Source organism: Haplochromis burtoni, unplaced genomic scaffold (genome assembly GCF_018398535.1).
Source record: "Haplochromis burtoni strain Fernald_Lab_line unplaced genomic scaffold, NCSU_Asbu1 Contig_111, whole genome shotgun sequence".
Classification (NCBI taxonomy): domain Eukaryota; kingdom Metazoa; phylum Chordata; class Actinopteri; order Cichliformes; family Cichlidae; genus Haplochromis; species Haplochromis burtoni.
Genome location: NW_024582472.1, coordinates 275,831 through 302,501, shown reverse-complemented (window position 1 = coordinate 302,501; position 26,671 = coordinate 275,831). Strand labels below are relative to the sequence as shown.

Below are 26,671 nucleotides of genomic sequence, written 5' to 3'. Positions count from 1 at the left end.
AGTGAGATATATATATATATATATATATATATATAGGCGTGTACAGTTCGATGACTGAACCTTTATCCCTGTGAACTTTTAACTCCAATCAAAGTCCAGAATTCAAACTGACTGATCTGTCCAAACCGTTTAGGTTACTCAAACAATGAGAATTATGTGGCTTTATTATACATTCTTCCAACATTTTCATCCAATGAATCATTTAAACTTTCACGTGGAAAAACATTCAAGAAATAATTTTGTAACAGATGCTCTATGATTACTAAATGGCACAAAACGGAGGTGAAATAAAGTCTGATATTTTTCCGCCTTCCGGTTACCTTTTATCCCATTCTCTGAAGTGCAAAATTGGCTCTAATATAACACAATCATCTCTGTCATGATGAAAACTAAATGCAGCATTTTCTCACAGACACCATCTGCAAAAATCTGTGGTTCATCAAGCATTTGGAGACCTGGCAGCTGTAGGACAGGAAACCAATGCAGTGCTCAACTACACAGACATGAAGTGGAGACCTACAACCAAATCAGTGTGTAAAATGGCTCCAAAATATCGCTCCATCCTCTCTGCTGGCACCGTAAGTACTCTTTAGGACTCTCATAGTGCTGCCACTGGTTCAGTTTCATTTCTCAGTTATTGCCATGTCAAATGGCTTATTTTCAGGCAACCTGAAATGCCTACAGTGAGACGGCTGCGTTTGGCAATTTACTTTCAATTCTGAAAGTATTTTTACATAGGCCATTAAAAAAAAGCACGTCTGTATTTTTAGAACAAAATCTTACATCTATATCCAGTTGAAACACAGCATATTTTATTCAGCTAAACCCTCTTCACAATCCTCAAAGGCGTCAACATTTACCAAATTGAACAAAACATTACATGGCCTAAATCTTAGTTAGTGGTTAGTGGTTTCTTCTTTTTCAGCGATTTTGTCAGCTCTTGTTTCTCTGCTTTAAAAACTGATATGATTACTGGGCGGTAGAGTCCCCGCTACATTACAGTTGGCAAAACACGTTGGATAAACAGTGTGATTTTGGTATTTTAAGGCTTATTTCTCCTTCTGTTGAGAAATCATGCTACAGTCAATATACTACCGTAAATATCAGAATAAACTGACACTGTAACTGCAAATTCTTATTCCCCTCTGGCCTGCAGCATCAGTAAGCAGACACTTGAAAAGCTTTCTCATCCCGGTGTGTCAAATACTGCCGTTGTGTTAAATGCTATTGGTGTCTTTCGATGCGTGAATTGTGGTAATTAGATGCCCAGAGATGAGTCTTCTTTAAAAGTAAAGTCGAGTAGTAAGTCACAGGATGGTTAGCCAGGGGACTGCAGTTTGTGTCCTGTTCAGGAAGTTTAGGTATAGAGTCTGTTTTCCTCGTTTTCACTTGCTCATTAGGTTTATTTCTCTCACTGGTTAGTTGTAAACACTGATTTGAAGCTGACTGGGAAAACACTATGGTTTGGCTTTAAATCTTACTGCCACATTTAAAAATACCAATTACTGCATTTAAATGTATTGTTAAGAGGTCTGTAAGCATTCATATATAAGGTGGGAGTGAGAGATCTCTCGCTATTAGCATAGTGCCAGAGGACACCTTTTGTGTATCTCTGAGGGGCTTTGATAAAAGTGTTGTTTTTTTGGGATTGAGAATGGGCTGAACTTTGATAACAGGCTAAATTCAGTGATGTAAAAAAATAATAACCAATCTCCTACCTTAAAGCTGTGTGTTTTTACTTTTTCGCTGACAAACAAGAGGAGTAACACTGACGTGCTGCACAGGATAATAATGATGTGTTTTTTGTTCCAAATGAACAGAAGTTACTGACATTGCCTTAAACCATTATCTGAAAGCAGCGTGCACTTGTTTCTGGTCTAATGGCATCAAAAATGCATGAGAGTGCAGCTTTTTCGAGTTAGCACATAGCACTTAAGGGTTAGGGACAGTGTAAGAGGGGATATTACTCATTAGCTAGGGGCAACCTGCTTCCTGCATTGACATCCAACAAAGGGATTGTGTGCAAACCATAAATGTTTTAAGGGTTGAATAAGATTCAGTTGCAGGTGTGTGTTTACAATTTGGTCTATGACCTCTTACTAGTTACATTTATTCGGGGGTTTAGATTAAGATGACAGCTTTTGTTCCCATCAACCCTCTGCAGAAAACTACATTTTTTTTATTTAGAGCAAATCATTTCAGTGGTTCTAGTGTCAAACCAACAAAAAACACATCCTTAAAGCATTTTTTAGAAGGCAGATTTTCAATTTAAAAATTTGAGTTTCCTCTTTTGTTTTTTTGTTTTTCTTTTGTTTCTTCCAGCAGCCTCATACATGCAGCTATGTCCTAAAACCCCATTGTCTCTGGTTTATTGGAGCATAAAATATATTTAATTTCTCTCCAGCAATCATTAAATTATGCTAATTGCACAGACGGATGTTTTTAATTAAACACCACAGGGTTTTAATTGAAATTCAATAAATTAATCCATATATCGAATTATGCCTGGCATTCAATTTCCCACAGTCTCTCAGAAGGACTTTACAGTTGGTCGCTGAGGGGGTAGCCTTGCTTTACAGTGTTTGCATAAGGTTTATTTATGGAGTTTGATCTTGTGAATAAAGGCACATAATCCAAAAGGTAATGCAGAATGATCTTTGCTTATTATTTCTTCCCCCCAAAAAAGCAATCCATAAAGGGACAGGTAGGTATGAGTGGATAAAAAAAGAGTGTGGTTGATTTTAAAATATGTCACCATATGTTCATGTGGTGAATTGGTTTTATATTTTGAAAGTGTGTAGTGTGTTTGAGGCACCAACCTGAAAGAAAAGCACAAAAGAACTTTATGCCAGAATGTGAGATTAAATGTTTACTTGACGTCAGCCTTGTCAGAATATCTTGAGGTGCCATGAAGAATGTGTTTGTTTAAATATGTACTTCTGTAAGTGAAATCTTTTACCCCTGAGTATACACAGATTATGTGCCACTGCAAATGTTAAAGAGGATTGTAGATGGACAAAGATTTGCTTAAATTTCCCTCAGGGTCGGTCTGCTGTGTTGACTGTAGACTTGATAATGGGAAACCTTTGGGAGAAGAGGCTGGCTTAACCTCTTACACGTGTTTTGGAGTCAGAATCAAAGCTTAGTTAACTGTCACTGTTAAGAGGTCACTACTTTTATCCATCTGTGGACTTTTTGCAATTAAGGAAAAACTAAAATTTGAAATTGAGAGGTCAGTTAATCAAAAAGGTAACTAGTTTCGCTCTCCAAAACTTTAAAACAACACTGAAGAAACAAAAAAAAGTGCCGATATAAGGCTAACTAGCTCTGGGTTTTGAAGAGAGGGTTATTGTCTTTTTCTTGCAATTTACGACTCTAATGATGCACTTATGTTGCCCGCTCTTCCCTTTTTTTTTACACCTTACCTACTTAAGGAGGAAATCTTGATTGGTAAGTCGATGTTATCAGCAGATTTAGGGATTTACTTGTAGGTCGGTGCAGGCTAATTATTTACTTCTTACAGGAGAAAGAGCACAGTCATCTGTCCTTTTCTGAGGGCTTTCTTAGTTAGACTGATGGGATCCCTCTTTGTCTGCAATCCTTTTCATTTCTACATAATACCCATTTTTGTGATGTTTGTTCAGTGTTCTTTAAATGAGGCTTTTCAATGGGGTCTATTATTTACTCTTCTTCTCTTTACTCGAGGTAGAGCCAGTAGATCTTTTCACACATAGTTTTTCTCTTTCTTTTCTGCTTTTTGTTGTTCCTTTCATATAATTGTTTTAGTTTAGACTTTCCTTAAAAACTGTTTTCTTGTTGATTTCTTTGACTTTAGTTGAGTTCAGACTTTCTTTCGAGGTTAATCGCATGCTTCAAATTTGCATGTCTTTATCTTTCAAAGCTTTCTGTCCCAAGAAAAAAGAAAGAAATCTCTTCACTGTGTTTTCAAGGGAATATGTGCCTTTGTACTAGAATATTCACAGTGCATCAAAGCAGGTAGCAGGTTTCATGTATCAGTTCACACCTGGCTTTAAGCTGCAGCCTGTTTGTCTCTTTGCAGACTTTGTCGTCAAAACCTGCAAGTGAGATTTTACATGGAAATGGGTCTCAGCATTTAACGAGCCAGACTGTAGGTCCACATGATTACGATTCTGGGAATGACACATCTTCGCCGCCATCGAGCAAAACTGGTGTTTCTCAGGGGAGTGTCACTCTTGACAACAAGAGCAACAGCTGTCAACGTGTGGCCTCGCCAGGGAAGCTAAAGTTCACTGAGAGAGACAATGTCTCTGATTCAGGAAACTCTGTGACCAGCTATGCTTCCTTGTGCAAACCTTACGGGGAAGACGGTTTGTCTGCAACCCTTTTCAGTGGAAATGGCAAGAGGTAATTTTTTTTGTTCTCAATAAATCATCCATCTGAATGAATTCAAGCTTGTTTAGCTGCTGTTTATATGCTCTGTTTCCTCCTTTGAATCTTTAATCTGATGAGTGGAGAATAAAGGGAAGCATTTATTTAAACCCAACCTTGGATACACAGTTGGTTTCTTCACTCAAAGTTGTGAAACATCTTAATGTATTTCTTTTAAAGAGAGCAGATAACCTTGGGGTGTCGGCTAGAGGTTGTGAGATCCCCAAAGACATCAAGCTGCTCAGAGAGGAGGAGCGACTTGTCTCAAGGGCGACCAAAAACCCGGTCATCTAGCAGCAGGAGCAGGAGCAGATCCTCAGGGAGTTCCAGATACTCTGGACGCTACTCTCGAAGCCCCTCGCTTTCATCTTGCAGGTTTTATGTTTCCATAGTACGTCACTTGTTATTTTATTTTGCAGAAATGTCAGTAATCTTCAATAGAATTTTTCCTCATTTTGTCACTGTAGCTCATATTCACGCTCAATGAGTAATTCAGCTGATCTGAGGCGAAGAGGAAGCTACTCGAGATACAGTCCCGACAGGTGAACTTCACTACATGTTTCAAATACTAATGAGTCCTCATTTGCAATGCATGGGAATAAACATATATTGACATTGTTGTTAATTAAATTTTCACTATGTTATGTCTGCCTCCCAGACTGCGAGACAGAAAAAGAACAGCTAGCTCCAGAGAGACAGATGCGAAGCATACACATAAAGTTAGTGGGAAAAGGCGAAGACGCAAATCCTACTCTCCTATGAAGAAAAGGAGGAGAGACTCACCAAGCCATCTGGAAGCACGGCGAATCACAAGGTACAGCTCTACTGGCCTGGTTATTTATAGTACAATGTACAGTTTTATGCCTAAAGGCAGCAAAAATGTACTGCTGGTCCCACCCTCCACCCCCTCGGTTGGACAAGTTCCCAACCTGAAATCTTTCACCCGTGTTGATGAGCTACGTACCTTGAAATGGCATTTAGCCTGAGGATGAGACAAGTGTTGGCTCAGAAGCCACCACAGGGGCTAAAGAAACAGATGGTGACAGAAGGAAATCTGAAATTTAAAAGAAAGGAGAAAGTTGACCATGACTTTAACATGACACTTCTTTTGCTTGGAGAAAAAAGACACTCAGAAACAGCCACAGAAATAGCACAATGTAATTATTATAACTAAATGTTAATAGTGTCTAGTTATCGTTTCATTGTTTTAAAGGCTATGAATGTTTTGGACGCTCCTATCCCTGCAGTGAATGAGTTGGTGACGATCATATAAGATTTCCATATTTTTGAAGATTTTAATTAAAATTTTTAAAAGTGTGCCCATGTAGAAATCAACGAGAGACTGTTATTATGGTCTGAACACATAACAAATGCTATAACCAAAGGATTATAAGGGTTTGGTCAGCACTGGAAAATGATGTGGACACAGTGCCTACAGGGTGACTGAGTCTAGGTGGAGGCACATGGTGGGCTGCCAATACAAATAAATGTTTGTTTGTTTTTTAAATTATGAATAAAGTTATGGTTCGGTTATGTCTTGTCTCTACATCACTTTATCAAGTCTAGGTTAGTCCATGCTTGAGTACCATGTGAACATAGTGGGACAATAAATAATGAAGACCCAGTTATCTTGGTTTTCAGTCATTCTGCTGACCTTAAGCATGTTAGCTTTTGGCCACTAGGGGCAACACATCAAACTGTATACACAACAATTACAAATTATCTTCTGGGTTATTAAGATGACATAAGATAATTTAGATCTTCATTGTCACTGTTACCAGAACAATGAAACACAGTTTGGCCTCTCTTCATTTGCAGCTGTAGGTTTTTACATTCCACATTATTTGGATAGGAGAATGAGATAAATAAAGATAAAAATAAGTTTAAGAGGAAGAGGTAATGCACACATTATACACAGAAACAAAATGTATGAATATATCTACAGTGTAAGGAGTAGGATCAGTGCAGTATAAGGTGCGATGTGATTGGTGGTATTGCACAGGGGTAGGAATGCCGGCTGCTACTGTACAGTTATATAAATAGAAGTAGGAATGTTGATTGTATTATACTGTAATGAGTACTGTTAATAAATAAATGCTGTAATGAATACTGTATATAGATAAGTAGAGTGCAAGTGTCCATGAGTGTTGACAGCACAGTTAACTTTCAATCAGGGTGGAGGTAGGGCATGTTGGGTAGAAGCATGGGTAGATGCTCCTATTGAGTCTGTTTGTCTTTGACCTGATGGAGGTGTAGCATTTACCAGAGGGAAGTGGGGGGGAAGCAAGTTTCCAGGGTGCAATGGGTCCTTGATGATGATACTGGCTTTCCGCTGAAGTCTGCCGGTATGAATGTCTCAGATGGGGGTTAGTGAAGTTGGGAGATTAAAGAGACACAATGTTTTGTTTACCTTGTTACATCACTTATATTTTTGGCTCTCATTAGTGCCAGGAAGCGACCCATTCCTTACTTCCGACCAAGCCCATCCTCTAGCAGTCGGTGCACCAGCGTGTCATCCTGGAGCAGCCTCTTCACTCGCAGCCGCAGCCGCAGCCCTCTGTACAGCATCAGCCGCAGCAGGAGCAGGAGCCAGAGCCACAGCTACTCCTCCTACCGGAGCTACAGCCGCAGTTCATCGTGGAACTCAGTCTTTGGGAGCCGCAGTCGCAGCCGGAGCCGCGGTTCGTTGAACAAACGGAACAAAACCAGGCACTAGGTTTCTCAACATTAGGAGACCAAATCTGCAGTTGTGGTTCCCGTTGAGAACGAGGACAGAGGCTGTCAGTGCAATCAACTGTGTGTGTCTCAGTGCTCAGCTTTGATGCTTGAGTGGAAATGTCTTAGCAGTGGGCCAACCACCATTGAAGCAGTCTTGTTCACTCTGCCCACAGACAGCTAGGAGACTGAATGTCTTTTTGTCTCTTTTGCTTTTGTATTGCATCCTTTGCATCTGCACTCACAATGGCCTGAGACTGTTCATCTCCTAGATATTTACAATGCAAGCTGCATATAAGAAACATTATTAATGAATTTAGTGACCTAACATCCCTGTTCTATATATTTCTTTCCAGATGTCTGTACATTTCACTTTAATTTATTTTTGCAAATGCTTTAACAGGCTGTTATTTATTTCATAATTTATGGCACATAATGCAGCTTAGTAATGGGTTCAACAAGCACTGAAATTACCTCATTCCCATTTTGATTTTGAATTGCAATATATGTTTTAGCCATATGCAAGTGCACAATGCATATGGTTAACATGTAACTAATGTTTAACATGACATCAAGCATTTAGCATACCTGTGTCCTAGTTTTTGCACTAATAGATGAAGCATAGAGGTAACATTTGAGCCGTTTGATCCACTTACAAATGATTTCACAGGGATCGTTATCAGGAATAAAGAGAGGGTTTGTCGCTCTGATCTCAACACTTCACAAGGTGGAGGACAAACATGTTTCCGCCTCCTGACAGCAAGCAAACTGGCTGTCAGCTCAAATGTCAAATTAATTCATCCTCTGATCAAGTGGAAAACAATTGAAATGTCAGTCCGTGTAGTATAACAGAGAGCGATCGAAACAAGGGGAGATTCTTTTGACAAAACATCTGATGAATTTGTTTTGAGAAAAGGATGTTTTAAATATAAGATGATGAACTTGTTTTTGTGCTCCAAAGCAGATCACATTTGTAGCTATGTTCATGTAGGGAATAGTCTCTGACTTTATTTGCTAGGTCGTTTTTTTTAATTAGGCACAGAGAAAAGCTGTACTTTGCTGAAAATTAGTCTAAATTTGCAAACAGCACACATTCCCAGTTTATTTGGAAAATTGTGTTCTTGCTGCACCACTGGAATAAACCCATAAACCATTATATTTTGAGTTGTTACTCAACAGAAGGTCTAGTTTTGAGTTGTGCAGCACTATACATATTTATTACTTGTCTAATATTTATTGTTTCATTGTAACTCCCAGTAGTAGTCAGTCTTTCTATGCAACACTGTCACTTTGTAGTTTTTATGACACTGCTGTAACTGATTTTGTTGTAAATTATAATCCGGCTCATACATATTGTTCAACACAGACTGGATGAAATGGTGGAATATTATCCTCACTGTCTAAGCTTTTTATCTTTTGTGTATTTTTAAAGCACAAATATGACATTCTTGTAAAATATGCTCATCTGCTTTCTTGTCAAGAGTTTAAAGATCAATACCACGCTCAAGTCTGTTTCCTAAATATAACACCACAGCTAGAAGATAGAGCCTAACTTATTAAAAACACTGGAAAGCCAAACTAACCAAAGGTAACAAATTTTTCACCATAGTTGAAGCCTGCTAATTACCAACTTACATTTTATACAATAATTCACATTTTTAAAAACTAGCAAATGATCAAAAGAAAACTTTCCATCTGCAGTAATTTATATTTCTAGGCACGACTCTGTTCTGGGAACTCGCTGTCTTTTTGTGTCAAAACAGAAAAAGATGAGACCAGAAGCACACAACAGGGTTCACATTAGGGGTGACACTGATTAGCCAGAAACAGCATGAGAGGAGGAGCTAGGGTGGGTTGCAAAGTAGCTTGCAGGTATGCAGCAAATGTGCACAGACTAAAACAAATTAAACATACTGTAAGCTAATTGGGTGTGTTGAAAGGTGTCAGATAAGGCTGATGTGGGCTAGCAAAGAGATCAGTGCATTTGCTGGGATTGTGTCTGAGCTTGAGTCTGTGGCCTGACTGAAGTAAAGCTATGCACTCCAAGGTTACTGCAAAACAAAGAAAACTGTTAATTAGTGGGTATTAAAGCTTGTAGTAGGTTGAATGTGTTGCCTTTGGATAGAATCACATACCTATTTCCTGCCAACCAGCAGCTGATCACTATGTCACAGACATGAGCGTGGTAATGTTCTCATTTCGCGTTTGCATCTCCTAAGGTATCAAAAGATTTCTTCAAAGTTAATTTTGAGGGTGATCCAACTCCATAGTTTCAATCTGCAAAAAAAAAGTTTGAAGCTGCCTTGGCTTATGATTAAGAGTTATATTTCTCAATCATTTCAAATCCATCATCCTGTCTGCGTAACTGCTCCAGGCCTGACAGACTGCTCTCTATGCACTCAATACTCTCAGCTTATTTCCCTGAATGTCATCTAAATTGGAGGAATGAGGGAAATATGAGGCAGGAAGAGGAAGGAACTTGGCACAGAACTCATTCATAAACTATAAACTGATGATGACTCGTGACAAGCAGCGTTGACTAGGAGCCATGGGAAGATTTGTGCAGTCAAGTTGACAGATTTTTCTAGATGGGCACCCAGGGCAATGCCCCCCCCATTTCTCAATGTAAAGTTTACATCAGTTCTTGTGCAAAATTATTTTGTATATGTGGTGTAAATATGCATCTGCATTGTATAAATTATACAAAGGGTGTGACTATTTTGTTTAGAGAATGTGATTGGAGCCTCCTTGGATGTTATAGATAAAATGTATCAACCAGTTTAAGAGGAAAAAGAAGACGATATGCATCAGTCAACAGACTCTAGCTGTCTTTGTGCTTAATAAGGTCCTTTTGATCATGTCTTTTGCTATTTTAAGAATTTCAATAACAAGCTCATATAGCAATAGTGATTCTATGTTATTGTAAAATTATGCATATTCTCCCCGTTTTTCACATGAACGAGCATACCGAAAAAGCATATTTTTCATACTGTCACGTTTTATCTTGCGTCAGTGTGAACTCTACATTGTAATGTCACCTTGAAATTGAATCGCCCCCTCTATGACCCCATGAAATTTCCTTTTGACTGTGTTCAGAAAAAGCTATATAAAATCGTGTTCTGAATGATGATGATTGCAGTCTTGTTTTACGTTCAAAAAGAAAAACAAATCAATACGCTCGGATCAGTAAACAGATTTCATAATCACAAGTCGAGCTCTTAGCTGTTTTGTTTTATCTGTACCGTGACATCAGTGCGTTTGACGCGAAGCTCTGCGTTACCTTCTATTAAAAAGTCTGTGAGTCACCAGGGAGCTCAAACTGCATGAGTGACATGTGGCCTCTGCAACTTAGTTTGGTAAAGAGTAGGCTTGGCCTTGATCAGCTGTTGCGCGCCCACTGTAAAAGAAAATCGTCACATCAACAAGCCATATTTTTTCTTAACTTACGCCTGAACGCGTATGTGAATGCTAAAACAAATTCTAAAAAGCATAAATATTGCGAATAGAAAATCATTGTGTTTTGTTACAGTGTTTTTGTCTTGTGATTTTAAGATTTGGTATTACTACTTTAATGGATATTTTTTACAGCGCGCTTTCTCCAGATCCTCCCAGCACTTTCCGGACACTTGTTCAGTGCAGACTCATCTGCTACGAGGTATAAAATCAAGCGCCAGAAGAAATGAGATCAGTTCAAGAAACTCGGAGACCACTTCGAAGTTTGTTTTTGGATCAACAAATGTCTTATTGAGTAATGGTGATGTGCCTAACCCAAACAATATAAAGTTTTCCTCATAGAGAGAGAGTCACTTTTTATTTTTATTTTTTTCATTTTGCACCAATACCAGAACTTCATTACTGGATTTGAACTCAAGTGGATATGGCAGAGGGAGACTTTTACACGACGGGAAACCGACAGAGGTTTCCCAGAGATCCATTTGGAGAATCGCCATTCATTGATCAGTCTCCATTCAGAGACCAGTCTCCTTTCAGGGATCAGTTAGCGTCTCGGTTTATGGAAGATGAATTTGGGATGCCACCTTTCCCCGATGATCTGTCGATGGACTGGCCGGGGTGGGCTCGTCCGGGCCGGCTAAGCACGCGTCTCAGCTCCTCGCCCTTTAGCAGCAGTTTACGCACAGGTTTTCCCCCGCGTCAGACCACGGGAGGCCCCCAGCTGTATACCAGCAGATACGGCGAGCCCTCCTCCCGGAGTTCACCCACCACTACTTGTGGGGAACCCTGGAAAGTCTGCGTGAACGTCCACAGCTTCAAACCAGAAGAGTTGCACGTAAAAACGAGAGACGGATTTGTAGAAGTGTCAGGTGAGTTGGAGTATGATTGGAGAAATGAAAATTAGACGCTTTTCCTGGAAGAAGAAGTTCAATGAGGATAACAGCTTTAAATGAATCATTTAAAAAAAAAAAAAACCTTCTGGGGAAATTTGATGTCTCATCAATGACACGCTGATATCAAAATGCAGTATATCACTGTGGTAGTCAGTTCTATTTATATGACACATTTAATAACATGCTTCTAAATTCCTTTAGACCTGAATTAGCAGGTCAAAACGTTATGTTTAAAGCCTATTATTAAATATAAATATCACAAATAGAGTGCCATGTACTTGTGAAAGCACATATCTTCATAAGTACACCTGCCACTAGCAGCCTGAAGTAATAGTCTTCTTTAAGAGAATTTTTTTTTCCATTATAACTTTCATTTCTTGTGTTGTATAGATGCTTACAGTTGAAGAACAGCAAATCATTCTTGCATGTTTAAAATGAAGTAAAAGCATGCCTGTTCATCTACTAATTTAACATTCCAGGGTTTCATGAGACTATGCAAAGTGTTTTTATTTGTAAAGACCAAGCATCATGTAAAGTCATAGCAATGCAACCAAATCAAAGAGAAAATCAGTATTCAGTTTAAAGAAAACTTAAAGACAGTATATCTGAAATTCCTTTTTGTAATCTGGTCATGAAATATCTGATCTTTCACTTCAGCACCATGACTGACACAGTACAGTGAAAAAGCCTCAGTGGTATGATATGGCCTCAGAATTAATGAGTCTCGATATGGAAGAGTGGGACAGATTTGGGTGACTGGGACTTCAAGGCAGGCAGATCCTCAAGCTCAGACACCTGTTTTGGATTCTTGGAGAATCACTCCCACAGCCACCCATGAGCTCAATTTAGATTTAAGGCAAGGCCATGACAACAGTCTCTGTTTACAATAAGAAGAGTTGCTCACTGTCACTAAACACCAGAGAGAGAATGTTCTGGAAATAGGGCCTCACTTTTACCCACAGTTCTCGGGTAGGTTGTGTCTCTGTTGTTGTCACGTTCCTCCTCAGTCACTGATTACTGGAGTGAGTTCTACAAATTGCTTCCTTAACTCAGTGTTTCAAGAGACAGCTGAATTCCAGGGATACCCAGGACTGAGGAGGCCACAGAGGACAGCGGCCCCACAGCTCCGAGGCTTTTTTTTAAACACATTGTTGGTATGCCAGTTGGGTCATTCACTCAGCGCCATGTTGGGGCTGTCTGTCATGGTGACTCATCGTGATCAAGAAGTGTGACTGTGAATGTAATACAAGCAAGTTAGAGGTGTTCAGTACATGAATGAACTAGTCTTTTTAACATGTAAGCATGTTCAAAGTTTACTGAAAGAGGAGGCAAAGATTGAAAGAAGGCCAAGCTGAATACAAATATTGTCTGGAAAAAGTACAGTGTAGCTGCATTTTAACACAGATCTTTGGTTTTTTTTATATTTGAGTTAAATTAGAATATCTGGTCTTAGAGACCCACACTGGTGGTCTGTAAAGTAACTCCAAGCAACTTTGCAGACCATCAGATTCACTGAAACCTGAAATGCAACACAGGGAGAGCTCGCGTGTCCCCAGCAAGAAAATGTCAGCACATGTGTTTTGTTCAAATGCCTAAAATTAGTTTCTATTTATATCTCCTTGTTGTTGGTTGCTCAAGAGAAGTTCAAGAGAAAAGAGATGAACATTGGCTTGTGAAGTCCCATAATTTAATCCAGATTTTTAGCATTTTACGATTATTGTTGGTGGCCGTATAAGTAAGTGACCGTACTTATATGATAGATTGGACGACTAAGTTGGTAATAGATTCTTAATATTAATAATTATCAATTAATCCATAATATGTAGAACTTATTAAAAGGCTTTGCCCAAGTTGAGATAAGAATTTTTTTTTTTATGTTAGCCTTATTTTATCTGCTAATTTGCCTGTTTTTGTTAGCAGGATGCTTTGCTGTATTAGTGCAAGTAGTGACACACAAAAAATGTCACACACTAAAATGGGAAAACAGACTTTTTAGAGCATCTGTAGCCACATAGTAAGGCTTGTCATTTTTCAGATACTTATATAAAAAATGCTACAAAAGGCTTGAATTGGCTTGGCTGAAACCTTGTAGGCAGCGTCTAACTACAGTTCCCTTTGTTAGGCTCCACCTATCAGTCAAAGTGGCCGTGCTTCTTATATTGCAAACTAAAAGACTTATTACAATTTAAATGAGTGAGTTACTGTATAATAAAATTAATGTTGCAAAGAGCTATGAAATCATAGCTCTAACTTTTACAGATTATACAGCAGTAAATTAAATCACCCATGCAAAGGACATTTGCTTATATTTCATGATTTGAAAGGCACGGAAAAAGTCTTTTTGATCAAATCTGCTCTAATGGAATATTAATATATGAGTATATACTCAATAATACTTAATAGTAAGTAAACAAGAAATACACTAAACATACTGAAGAACTGAGACTAAAATGAATAATGTGAGAAACATTGTTAAATAGAGCTCTAATTTAGTACTGTGACCTGTGGTCTGATCTGCATTTGATTAGATTGGCCAACCTTAAACTACACACAATATGCATTGACCTTGACACAATAAAATTACCTCAGCACAGTCGATTCCTGCAACCAGCTCATAGAAAAGTCTAAATTACTGCGTTTTGTGTGTCTGTCAAGTTTACCTAATTTCTCCTCGTGTTACTAAATTATGGCACTGAGTAATGGCTCGAAAAGTATAACGTCATTATCTTATCCTATTAGATGTTTCATAAAATTTCTTTATAAGTAGCACAAAAAGCTGTATCCTCTATCTGCAAATAAGAAAACTACACCCAAGCTCTTGATATTTGTATTGACAGAAAATTGTATCTGTTACATAAAAACACCACTCTCCTCCAAGAACATGATGTATTACACATCTGGAATCTATAATCTCTGTCGTAAGAAACACATAAATGAGGGCCTTGTTGGACTACTCCCCTGACTAAATCTTTAATCAGGGGACCGATTGTACTTCTTAAGTCAGGATGAAGTTTTCATAATTATCCCATGACATCACTGCTGATCGTAGCTCACTTCTCTCCAGAGCATCACATGTTCTAGCCTCGATCTCTGGAGTCCAGCACTTTGAGCAGCTAGAAACGTCACTGCAGGGGTATAGGATAGGACATAGTCGAGCCTGTCGGGTATACAAAGGGGTCGAGGGGTGGGGCAAGCCATGCTGCTGGCAGCGGCATTGACATTTAGCAGTCCAGGAGCAGCTGCTTGCTAAGGCTGACAAACAGACTGGCCATAAACAGTGAAGGAGAAGATGGAAGAGGTGCTTTTTAGGGTTATATGTTCTCTCTAACATTAGTCTCTCTGCTGGGGAATCATTTTAGGAAACAGCTAAAGAGGAAGAAAGAGAAATCATGTCAACAAGTTCATTGCAATCACAAAGCAAACATTCTGGAAGGAATGAGCAATGGAAAACTGCACGATGTGTGCCAAGCTTTGAGCTCAGTTATATCAACACCTTTTTTTATTTACACCATACTAAAGATCTAAGAAGTCAAAGGTGATGGGTGGACTCTTTATGAGCTGTGTCCATTTGAACTGGTGACAGAGACATTTATAATGCATGACCTTGCCTAATCATTGCGCAACGTCAGACTACATCATTTCTGAAGTTGTGTTCACTCCTTTTCCCAAACAGGAAAGCACGAAGAGAAACAGGAAGAAGGTGGAATAGTGACAAAGAATTTCACAAAGAAGATACAGTAAGTATAATTCTTGAGCTGCACCATTATCATTTTGTTTTCCTGTGCTGGTGCTCATAATGGATGAAAAAGGCTCCAGTTTTCATTATATATAGCCACATACTAGTGCATGTCATAAAATGTAAATATTGTTATGATACAGAGAACTCTCCTGACCTGAACCCCAGATTTTTATCTTAGAAATAATTTTAATAATTTGAGATATGGATTTCTGCTTTTCAGGAGCTATAAACTGGAATCATCTAAATGAAAATAAAAAGCATTTTGAAATATTTCACAACAAATAATGACTATAGAATATGTGAAAGTGAAATGCATTGCATTTTAGACATTATACTTACTAATACAGCCCAGTGCAATGTTAACAGCAGAGCTGTTTGTTGTCAGCTGTTATGATTATGGGACAATTTTCTTTAATGACTTTGGACAAATAGAATTATTAGCATAGTGATGTTTTTGCAATGGCAAAAACTTACTCGTACCTTTCTGCAATTTACTGTGTAAATTAAGCTCTCTGTTTTATAATGTAAGAAATAGCTGTTGTGGATTGGCATTGTGTAAATAAGCTTGAAATGAAACTTACACAACAAATCAATTGCAAAGATAGGGTGGTCAGTAACCAGTGGACAAAATAATAGGACAAAACTCTTGTACACAAAATATTTTTTCTGGCTTTCACTTATTTACATATTACAGTCACTCCTTGAATGAACCACTGACAGCTCAAACACAAGAAGGAAGCACAAGAATCTTATAGTTTTAAACGAAATGTTACGCTCACTTCCAATTCCACATGAGGGAGAACCAAGCCCAGGATATAATACAAAGTACAAAATCAAATCTTCAATCCAAAAACAGGCATCATGCAAAATGGAGCAGGCAGCAAGACAAACAGTATTGTAGGGGATCAGTCAAAAGTCAAAGTCCAAAAACAGAAGGCTGGGCACAAAGAAACAAGAAAAATCTCAGGAAGACTAAGACACTAAAAATTAAGACCTATTATCTGGAATAATCTGACAACTTCATCTGCATTTATGCACACTGATGAGACTATTTACTGGCTGAACACATGCGTGGCACAAAAAGGGTGTGAAACAGAAGAAAGCATGGGAGTGGAACTAACTGACAACCAGAAATTTCAAAATATAAAGGAAATAACAAATACAGCACAGGTGACACTAACACAAGGAGGGATACTACGTAGAGAAAACAAAAGTGACAGCAAGAGACAAGTATCAATGATTCCAAAATAAAACAGGAAATAATTAAACAGAAACTCCACATTTTATATTTACCATTTAGTGGGTGTAAGTGTCGCTCCCCCAGTTTACGGTTTAAAACAAGTTCATTTCCCTTTAAAGTAACCTGCCTTTAAGCCATTTTTCTTCTGATTGGCTGCGCCTCATTTACCGCAAGATTGAACAGGAGGTGAGTGGGGCTTCTGTGCTCACAGTCAGAGCTGCATTCCTCAGATAAATATTTATTACAGATATCTTTTGTGTTGCATAAAATAGAGCCAGGACTTTACAGCAGGAGCTGGAGCTTTTTCTTCTTAGGGATTACCTGTGATTTCATCTTTGGATATATTTAATAAGAACAGATTGTAACAGTGTGAAGAACATAAAAATAAAGAAAAGCAGAACTGGTGCTCTTTAAAGCCACAAGCTACTTATCCATCAGATTTCTGACCCTGAAGCTCCCTAATGCTGATTTCTGAAAAAAGATAAGCCTCCTTTCCTTCAGAAATCTGTGGAAAGCGCCTCAGTATTACTTGACTGTGCCAGGTTTAACTGGGATTGAAACATCGTTCTATAAACACCACAAAACTACAGCCAGAAAGATAACGCATAGTTGGCTCATAGAAGAAAAAAAAAGATAGAAGCTAATTTAGTATTAAATATTAGCTTGTACTAAAGTTTTATCCCGACTTTCTGTCTTCTTTGGTACTTTTGTCCCTCTTCTGCACTTTTATTTCTACCTTTTCGCTAATTACAGATTTGAAAATGAACCACTGTATGTATGTAAAGTTATGGGCGACATGTCTTAAGTGTACCCCGCCTCTGCCTATAACAGCTAAATTGGACAAATGGTTGAGAACATGACAGTTAGCTTGCTTGCTTGCATGGTTTTCATATTAAATAGTCCATTACAGCAGAGATCTTCATGTAGTTTGAGAATCATGGAGAAAAATGCCTTTAATCAATGAGAACTAATTGGAGGGAGATAAGCCAAAGAAATGCTCGACCAATGTTATACGAAGTTCATAAGTGGAGGAGTATGTAGATACATGCAGAAGTATTCGCTTGTTGAACAACATGAAAACGTCCTGCATGTATAATTGAATGTTTTACCTGTCAAGGTGAATTCTGCATTCCTCGTTTTAAATGTTATGTTGAACTCTCCAGTCAAAACACCAAACATGACTAGAATCCTAAAGTAGGTTTTACATAGACAAAGCAGCATCAGTGCAAAGCAGGAGTCTCTTACAGAGACTATTCATATGGTAACTAATCCAACCCAAATGAGCAACACAATAGTTTCCACATGCTGCCTGCCTCTAAGCCTTTGCCCATTTAATTGGGCAGTGGAAAGACTTCAAACGGAAGCGATAATCGTCAGTGCGAATCACCATCTCACTGGCACGTCAGTCCAGTTCTACTAATTTCATACTGGCTAATTAATAAGCAGGTGCTCAAGCCCCTCACTGTTCATATCACAATATTTTTAATTGGAATGCCTTCAGATCACACCTGGGCTCCTCAGCTGAATATACGGGACAGGCTGACTATACAGAGAACAGGAGTGACTGGTGGTGTCAATGGGTCAAATATAAATAACTGTCCTCGATACACAAATACACGGGCTATATGAGAATGAAAAGGAGGAAGAGAGAGAGTTAGCATGGTAGACACATTCTTCTGTCTCGAGATTTGATTGGTTGTTGATGTCACTTGAAGTGCTACAACCTTCTTATTTTGGCTCTTCTCGTACATATGCTGTGTTTAGTGGCACTAAAGTTTTGTGTGGATTATTATGATTTGCAGCAGCCTGTATGCTGCATTTTACAGCGGGTAAGCCAATTGTAACTATTCTTTATATTTAACATCCTTGTCTGCAAAGTAGGTAGTAACTAAACCTTTCTTTCTGTATAATGTAAGATAAAGGTACAAAATGCAGATATTTATCTGCCTGCTGCTTCTGTTTGCACTCCAATATGAAGAATTCAGAGCAAAAAACGTTTGGTTTTTTTGGGGTTTTTTTTTTAAATCTTGCTTTGTTACGAGAAAGAGGTATCTCACACCTAAAGTCTTTTGTAATAATAATAATAATAATAATAATAATAATAATAATAATAATAACTTCAAAGAAGTTGCACCAAGAAGCAGTTTAGCTCTTCCCAAAATAATAATAATACAGGTGACAGAAAGATTTTGGGGCTACCTTAAAACTTTGCCATGAATTTATGCAGTTTGGACTACATGGATGGGATACATGGAAGGCTAGACATTCCAGATGTCAATGGGCTCACTTTCTGTTTGGCAGAAACTTGGCATTGATTTCTATTGTCCCAAATTTCTATACCCCCAAAAAATCTAACTCCATCTGAGACTTATTCTGAAGACCACATGTGCCCGTTTTGACAAAGATTGAGAAAAGAATTTGACCTGTAAAAAAAGAATTTTCCATTAAATTAAAATGGCAGAAAGTCAAGTATGATAGAAATTTACATCATAGTGTGCTTTGAACTCTTTTGCTTAAAAAAATTCCATCTTCTTTTGAAATTGTAAAAATGCACTTTTAACTTTGATGGCGTTAGAGTGTTTGAGATGCAGACAAAAAACAGAGGATTGGTCTCAATCACATTACATGAGTTTTGATTCAAGGGGCTAGAGTCCAATGGCAAGAGAAAAAGAAGGGTATGCGTATTGTTTCAACCCTCAGGATGTAGCGACATGTACACAAATGAATTAAGCCAGGTTTTACAATTATTAAGACAAGGATTTAGTAGGAACAGATACTTCAGTGTGGGGAGACAAAACCCCCACAGAGTCTGCTGGCTGAGGGAAATTGAGATAGTCGGAGGGTTTGCTTTTTTTTAATGCTTATCAGGTGACACTGAGGAACAGTTGCTTGTTGCTTGGGCTTGTGAAACAAAAACAAGAAGGAAGGAGCACAGAACGGCATTCAGATGTAACAGTAAGAAAAGATACAAAGATTACAGGAGTTTTGCTTCTTGGTCCTCAATTGTGACACAAAACACTGGAAACAAAACAAAACAAACTAGTAAATGTTACATGAGACAGCTGCGGTGAATAAATGCAAAAAGTTAATACAGTATAGGGCATAGCACATGTTCTCGATAAATAAGTGACTAGACAGCTTAGCTTAAGCTTACTGAGAACTCAAGGGTGACTACTTCTGCTCTCCAAACTGAAAAATTTGTAAGTTATTAACTAAAAATGTTGTTAAATCAGCCCTGGGGACAAAGATAACTTTGAGGTCATGCAGCTCAGCTGCAAAACAACAACCTTGCTCTGTTTGTCTGTGAAAGTGTGAATGTTTTGTTATTCAGTAATCTCTTTTTTTCTGTTTGCTTCTATTCTCAAAAGACAAATAATACTGCTAGGCTGACTTAGCTGAAATGTGTACTGTGTGGGATGGAGGAAAGGGTTATATGCGCTACACACACATACCTCATGAACACCCACGCTCACTGTGCCAGGTCTCACTCGTCTCTCTGTGTCTCCGAATCTCTGCAGGGGGGGAAGCATATTGCCTAGTTTTTTTGGCAGCTTTACAGAATCAATGCTTGAGATAAACTGTACTCTTGCCAAAGTTAAATAAACTCCCCGAGCTGGAAAGATAAGGTTTCTGCTGGAGTCCCACGTAATGGACCAACTGAGTTATTTGACTTTGTCAGAAGGGGCAAAGATACATTTAAAATGATTAAAATTATTCAAGGTTGCACACTTAATACTGGCTTACACAAACCTTTCTGAAATCCTTTTTGAATTATTACCTGAATTAGAAGGAGTTGACAGGCCCAAGATCCACTTTTTTTAAGAATATGCTGAATGAAAATGTTTGACATGAGTGTTGATATCATCCAGTACACACACAGCATGCAACATAAGTTCTGTTTGTCTTTAAAACTCTGAGTCTCTGTTTGCTGTCCCTTTCCCTTTGCACTTTTATCTCTTTATACCAATTGTTTGTCTTCTGAATCTAAATTGGATTTAGTATAATTCCACCACAGGATACTGTATTATGATATTCATGTTATTGTCTGCTTATATTCATCTGTTCCATTTTTCTATTGGCAACCCTGGATTTTTGTGTTTTTGTGCCTGGTCTCATTTTTGGTTTTCTGGTGTTGCTACTTATGGATTAGTGAGCTCAAGCTTCAGAGTTGTTATTAAAAGGTAACTTTAAAGCTCAGTGACACACTGAGCTGCGTATATTAATAGATATGACTTGACCTCTCAGCCTGTGTGCGTCTGTGAGGTTCCTGAGTGTATTCTGACTTGTATTTCACAGTGGAGTGGTAAGTCAGTAGAGGGTCCTCTCTAATTAAATGGAGGGGAGGGCCACAAGTCTCATCCTCTGAACATACCAGTCTTGTGTTTATATTAACTCCCTGAAACACTTGGCTGCCCGCACAGAAACCCTCCAATAACCATATTTGGCCACACTGACAAAGAACAGAGATCACCCCCAACCCCCAGTTTTCAGAGTACCTTCAGTCAAAAATGACTGAAGGTATTTTCTTTTTTCTTTACAATAGGATTTAAATAACTTACTTACCAAGCATGAATGTTGTTTTAAGCTGATGAGAATACTATCATTCTACATGAATATGAAGTTTTAAACAATGACATCCTTGCACATAGTAACTTGGGCTTATTTTCCCTTCAACACTTTCTATCCTCCTGCAGGTTTTGGAAACCAATTATCCCACTATACTTTGGAAAATCTAACATTTTCTGTATGAGAGGTGTCAAAAAATAAAGCAAACAGCCAGGAGAAAAAAATGCTTGACACAAAATCAGCTGTTACCTGGATGTGAGCTGCAGATTAGGAAAGTATACACAGTCAGAAATTTACAGGTGTTAAAATTCTGCAGACAGACTCGAGTAAGGCAGTCTCATTAACTGATATCGAAGCTTCGTTTCCTGGGAACGCTACACCTGGATCGAGTGTGTGTGTGTTTGTTTTCCTCTCTGTGACAGAGATGGGGGATTTTTGAAGAATATCTTATTTTTGAAGGGAGATTTCTCCTGTTTCTTTTTGTGAGTTAGAATAAAAGCTACCCAAGGTGCACAGGGTGACTCATTTCAAGTCCTTTTTTGTCTCACCTAGATATAAAGTGCCAAAATAATTCGACTGAGGGTTGTTTAGGAGTTTTGATTAATTATCAATAAAAACCTCCAGCATTCAACACCACTCGTTCTTACACATGGAAATCTCACATTAGAGTTTTGCATGACCTCCAGGTAGGAAGTGAACTCTTTCTCTAGGCTGTTTCTGATCATTGCTCTTCTCAGTTTTCTCCGACGCACACTTAAAAACACACTGAACACGCAACAGCGTAAAAATGATCCTGACCAAGTAAACTTCTTCTAATCAATTACATTAAAACAATCGAACTATACTTTCTCTTCTCTTCTGTCTCATCAGGATCCCCACAGACGTGGACCCCCTGACAGTCTTCGCCTCTTTGTCTCCTGAGGGCGTCCTCATCATCGAAGCTCGGCAGACACCTCCATATTACCTTTTCAGCGACGAGGGATCCCAAGGTGGTGAAAAGCAGGAGGTGGAAGCCTCCAAGCCCCAGATGGCTCCTATGGTCTAAACACATCATTCTGGACAATCAGTTACCAGTTTGATGTGAAATGTGTTGCCTCTAGCCTCATGTTGTTTGACACCTGGAGGTATTTGATGTCCAGATTAAAGTTAAACCAGGCATTTGTTTTTTCTGTTGGAAAATCTATTTTTACAAGCTCAGACAATGATGAAAAGCGTCATTTTCCCATTAACAAATAGATGCTTATGAATTTTCCAGAATAGTCCAATAGTCCCTTTTTTTTAAGTAATTAACAGGTGTAATTATGAAATAATTTGGCTGTTTCTTTTCAGGTAAAAAATTTGCCCATGGCAGAGTTTTTAATAAAAATTGTAGAAGGCCAAATGTAACTGCTTTTTGATTTCCTTTCAGTCGGGCTCAATTCAATTTTTAAAACTTTAGAATCAAAGAAAATCATATAAAAGTGAAGTTTTAAGTGTAGCAGCCTTTCCAGCATATATTTTTGTTCTTTCGTTCGCCTTTCCTTCCTTCAGTTTCTATAGGTTTTTTTATTTAACATGATGTCATTGAAATTGACAAGAAATAAAGGTAATATTATATTTCTGTGTATCCAGAGGGTGAATTTTCTGCATTAATGCACACAATATATAATATTATTTCACAGTGTATTGTAAATATAATAGTGCCAATTCATTATAAATCTTAATCTGAAATGTTCTGCATTTTGCAATATGGTTTGAAATTTTCTTTTCTATTTGAGCATTAAGGATGATGGCTGCGTGATTGTTGGAGAGGACAGACTGCCTTCTTTTCTGTTGATGTCTTTGTATTGACTGATGCAATAAACATGTCCAGCCAATCGCCCAGTGTGTCTTAACATCTGTGTCTTACATTGAGAACTGTGCCACTCGAGGGACCCGTTCCAGGGCTCCAAAGAGCCTGTGGTGTTATTGTTGGATAAAAGAAGGAATTGGGCAGCAGATTAGCGGAGGGCTTAGTGCTGGGTGAGACTGGCATCGCTGTGTGCTGCAGAATGGGCTGAACTCATTGAGGCAGCCCTGCCAGAGCCTTTGAATGCGAGTGTAAAAAAAAAAGACTGGGGCCGTTCCATTGCCCGTTGTGTGATGCAAAATAATGTAATCTTCCCTGTGCATTGGAATCAAGAGGGATGATCGGTTTGAATTGAAAAAGTTTCCAATCTGGAGTCACGCGGTGGAAACAACAAAAGGCTTGGACTGTTTCGGCTTTCCAAAGTCACCGCTGTGTGCGATGTGTAAGCTCACATGAAGTGTTGCATTTATTGGTATTATAATCATGGACTTCAATTATGCTGTTGCCATGGCAGCAGCAATACTGGAGTCACACCAGTTTTTCTTTTTTTTCCCTTAGGCAAGTAATTCACGTTGAACTGACTAATGCACAGCTGTGCAAACATATAGCACCTGATTAGTGTCAAAACCACTTTGCTGAAACAGCTTGATAACATAGTTTCAGAGGTAATTGTGAATATGATTCTTACAAATGTGATTCCTTGTTGCTGATAAACAGTTTCAAAATCACACATAACAACGCATTTTATAATTGTGAGAACATAAAACCATTAAGACATTAATAACATGACACACAGCATATTATTTATTGTTTTCACATGCTAGTGCTTTATTGGAGCTCCACCCATAGCGAGGCTGTTATATCTAATGACTACAATGCATCTGTGAGACTAAGCAAGGCAAGCAGTGCTGGCTGTTTCATTACTTTATCACCATTATATTGTTTTTATTCAGTGATCTCTTGCTGTATATTTGCTGCTTCCAATTGCTGGCTCTGGACCTGTTCCCCAGGCTGAGTTATGCTAGATGTGTCTGTGTCTGGGCCTTCTTGGCTTTCCACTGTTTCTGGCTTTGTAGAAGAATCTTGAAGGCCGTCTGTGCTTTCGTCACCTTCAGGCACTGAGGAGGGGGAATCTCCAGCTGGCTTTTCATGGGTCTCCTCTTCTGTTTTCATCCTCTCATCATGCTGCTGAAGCCCGACTGTGGCACCTTCAGGTTGGGCCTGATCTCTATGGACTTCTAATGAACAGCCTTCCCCGTGATCCTCTGAGGAAGCAAACTCTGGGTGGTCTGGTGCTCTCCCGCTCTCTTCTTCTTTCTCATCTTTTACCTCCGGTTCTCCATTATCCTCTACTATCACCTGCATTTATGCATAAATATGTTAAAAAAACAAACTAAAACTAAAACTAAATACCAGCAAAATCAAGACAGTTATTAAACTGGACATAATATGAAAAGATTGTTAGGAAACTGTCTATAAAAATCTGTATTTTAAAGGAACCGTTTCTTAGGAGCAAATCAAAAAGATCAATACCTCTCTGATGTCTGGGTGGTAAATATTGTACTGTTGTCATGTTTTGTGGCTCATCTACAAAAAAATAGTACATCAGATAATTCCTGAAATGTTGAATTTCTCCACATCTGTCTGCATCCTAATCTGAGTAAGCCACCCACTCGCTCTAGCATTGTGAATTACATGTGCCAGACAAATATGTCAGTGGTACTGATCTTTTCTTCCACCCCTTGGCAAGTTATCAAAATGTATAGTATTTCTTTAACCAACTTTAAAGTTATTAACACCTTTATGGGAATGGGGATTGTAGCAGGGACAGAAGTTTCGGGAACTGGAGCTTCCACGTTCAGAAAACCATCCACAGAAAATGTGGATGAGATTTTGGTAGCATCCATCTCCACTGGGAGCCTGATAATGACACAAACAGGTTTACAGTGGCATGACATACAAAGCGTAAGTACTGAAACAGATGTACCTAATATCTAAATGTTCAGTTCAGCAAACATTTGAGAGATTGAGTACTGTTGAAAAAATACCATCAGTGCTGCATGCTTGGCTGCTGACTAATGTTTTAAATGGCTTAAACTGCATATTTCATCATCTGCAGGTTATTGTCAGTGTTTACTTTGCATACCTGTACTTCCTTGTAAAACATCTGGCAATGAATCCATGCTCGTCTGGCCTCTCCTCGTGCTTCCCTGGGGACGGATTACCATTTATGGGGAAGAATGCGAGGACACACAGAGGAATCAAGCAACATAGAGAAACCACTCAACACGGAAATTAATTTCTGCCACAGAGCAGTGATTTTAATTTCCCCAAGCACATTATTTAAGCAGCTTTCTAATTTTGTTACATTCAGCTTTTTTCTATCAGTGTTTCATTTTAAGGATTTTTTTCCCTGTGAACTATAAGAAAAGTCTTTTTAAATAACTCTTTGAGATAATATTTGATAGCTAGATAAGATCTTTAATACTTCATTAAGACCCGAGACTATCCTGTGTGTAAAAGTAATTAGCAATGTTAATAAAGTGAACTCTTCAAGCTGTTTAATTAACAGAGATGTAAGCCAATGTTCTATACCTCTGACTTCCAGGAATCCATCTCTGATGCTGAGAGAAATCTCTGAGGGGGTGAAGTGAGCCACATCCATGATGACCCTCCACTTACTAATCGTCTGGCTTGGATGATGCATCGACCCAGAGATGTAGGGCACAAACAGCGGAGCGGGTATGTACCCTGGCCAGGAGCAGGCTGCCAAACTCCTCTGCAACCAGTCCACATCCATCCAGCGAGCATCCCCTGACTCCAGGAAAGATGGCAGGCCAGCATCCTGACTGAAAAGCTGGCTCAAATGCCACCACTTTCTCAAGGGGTACCAAGGGGCACCCCTGCTGTACTCCCCACACGATGTGTCTGCTTTGACCTGTTCGCTCATATTTTGAGAAATGAAAGAAGATTTTAAAAAGGACACAGCAGATTTCTTCTGATGATAGTTAGCCAGTAAATTATGAACTCCTGAGGCTAAATCAGTGAAATTCCAGCAATTAAAATCTGCTTAAAGGACAAGGGAAGGATAAAAGCAAAGTGTGATGAGACACAGAAAACTCAGAGGGGGTTTATATAGTGCTCCTGTCCATTTTAGCACTTATTAAGCACTCATGTGATCCCATGAGAAGGCTGCATCGGCATGGGGTGATGTGTGTGAAGACGAGGCTGCTACCTTTTGCTGGCCTGAACAAGGCTGCAGACTAATTAGTTATATTTATAACTTTTATAGGCAGGATGGCAAATAGGCAGAAGCAGGCTATGGCTGGCTTGTGTTTGAAATGTTACATGTGTCGCCTGAAGACTGTTCCTCTCACATCCCTGTGAACTCTATTTTGTCAGCAGTGACTGGACTCCTCAGTCTTGTCATGAGCCAGTCATAACTCCCCTGAATTTTTACCCTCGAAGGACATGCAGTGGTAACAGTTTGTCTCGGTGAGAAGACAGAAGAAGACAAAATTGCTCCTTTTTGCTGTTATTTTAAATGTTTCAGTGGCATATGTGTGTGTATCCAGTTTACAAAGCTCCTTTTCATTCCATTTTTCTTTTCCCCACCACTTTCAGAATGATTATCATTGTTCCCGCTTTTATCAAGTGTGACAGACACATCACTGCTTCATTTTTAGAGCTGTGTGCCCTGAGATCTTGGCATTAATGTCCACTGGACCACAAAGCAAATTGAACAGATGTTTCTGACACTTCGTGTGATGCCTCACCCACAGATTCTGTCTGCGGGATACGCTGTGAGCGGTTAAATTGGGATTCTT

The 26,671-nt window shown here is 38.8% G+C and overlaps 3 protein-coding genes across 4 annotated transcripts in view; 2 read left to right on the top strand and 1 right to left on the bottom strand.

Annotated features, from left to right (window-relative positions):
* srrm4 (serine/arginine repetitive matrix 4) overlaps positions 1–9,940 on the top strand; it is a 61,721-nt gene extending 51,781 nt beyond the window's left edge. For both annotated transcript variants that reach the window (XM_005928889.3, XM_005928888.3), the window contains 6 exons: positions 413–578; positions 4,061–4,386; positions 4,591–4,785; positions 4,878–4,952; positions 5,069–5,224; positions 6,856–9,940. In XM_005928889.3, the coding sequence (XP_005928951.1) occupies positions 413–578; positions 4,061–4,386; positions 4,591–4,785; positions 4,878–4,952; positions 5,069–5,224; positions 6,856–7,126 (1,189 nt within the window). In that variant the 3' untranslated portion in view covers positions 7,127–9,940. The remainder of the gene's footprint in view (positions 1–412; positions 579–4,060; positions 4,387–4,590; positions 4,786–4,877; positions 4,953–5,068; positions 5,225–6,855) is intronic.
* Positions 9,941–10,238: 298 nt separating this feature from the next.
* Positions 10,239–22,874, top strand: hspb8 (heat shock protein b8). The gene is made up of 3 exons (XM_005928890.3): positions 10,239–11,447; positions 15,145–15,208; positions 21,887–22,874. The coding sequence occupies exons 1-3, from the start codon at positions 11,003–11,005 to the stop codon at positions 22,059–22,061; spliced, it is 684 nt and encodes a 227-aa protein (XP_005928952.1). The 5' UTR covers positions 10,239–11,002; the 3' UTR covers positions 22,062–22,874.
* Positions 22,875–23,647: 773 nt separating this feature from the next.
* si:dkey-1k23.3 (heat shock protein beta-1) lies at positions 23,648–26,013 on the bottom strand. The gene is made up of 4 exons (XM_005928891.2): positions 25,440–26,013; positions 24,991–25,054; positions 24,644–24,764; positions 23,648–24,203 (listed from the first exon to the last, which is right to left on the bottom strand). The coding sequence occupies exons 1-4, from the start codon at positions 25,792–25,794 to the stop codon at positions 23,790–23,792; spliced, it is 954 nt and encodes a 317-aa protein (XP_005928953.1). The 5' UTR covers positions 25,795–26,013; the 3' UTR covers positions 23,648–23,789.
* Positions 26,014–26,671: the final 658 nt, after the last annotated feature.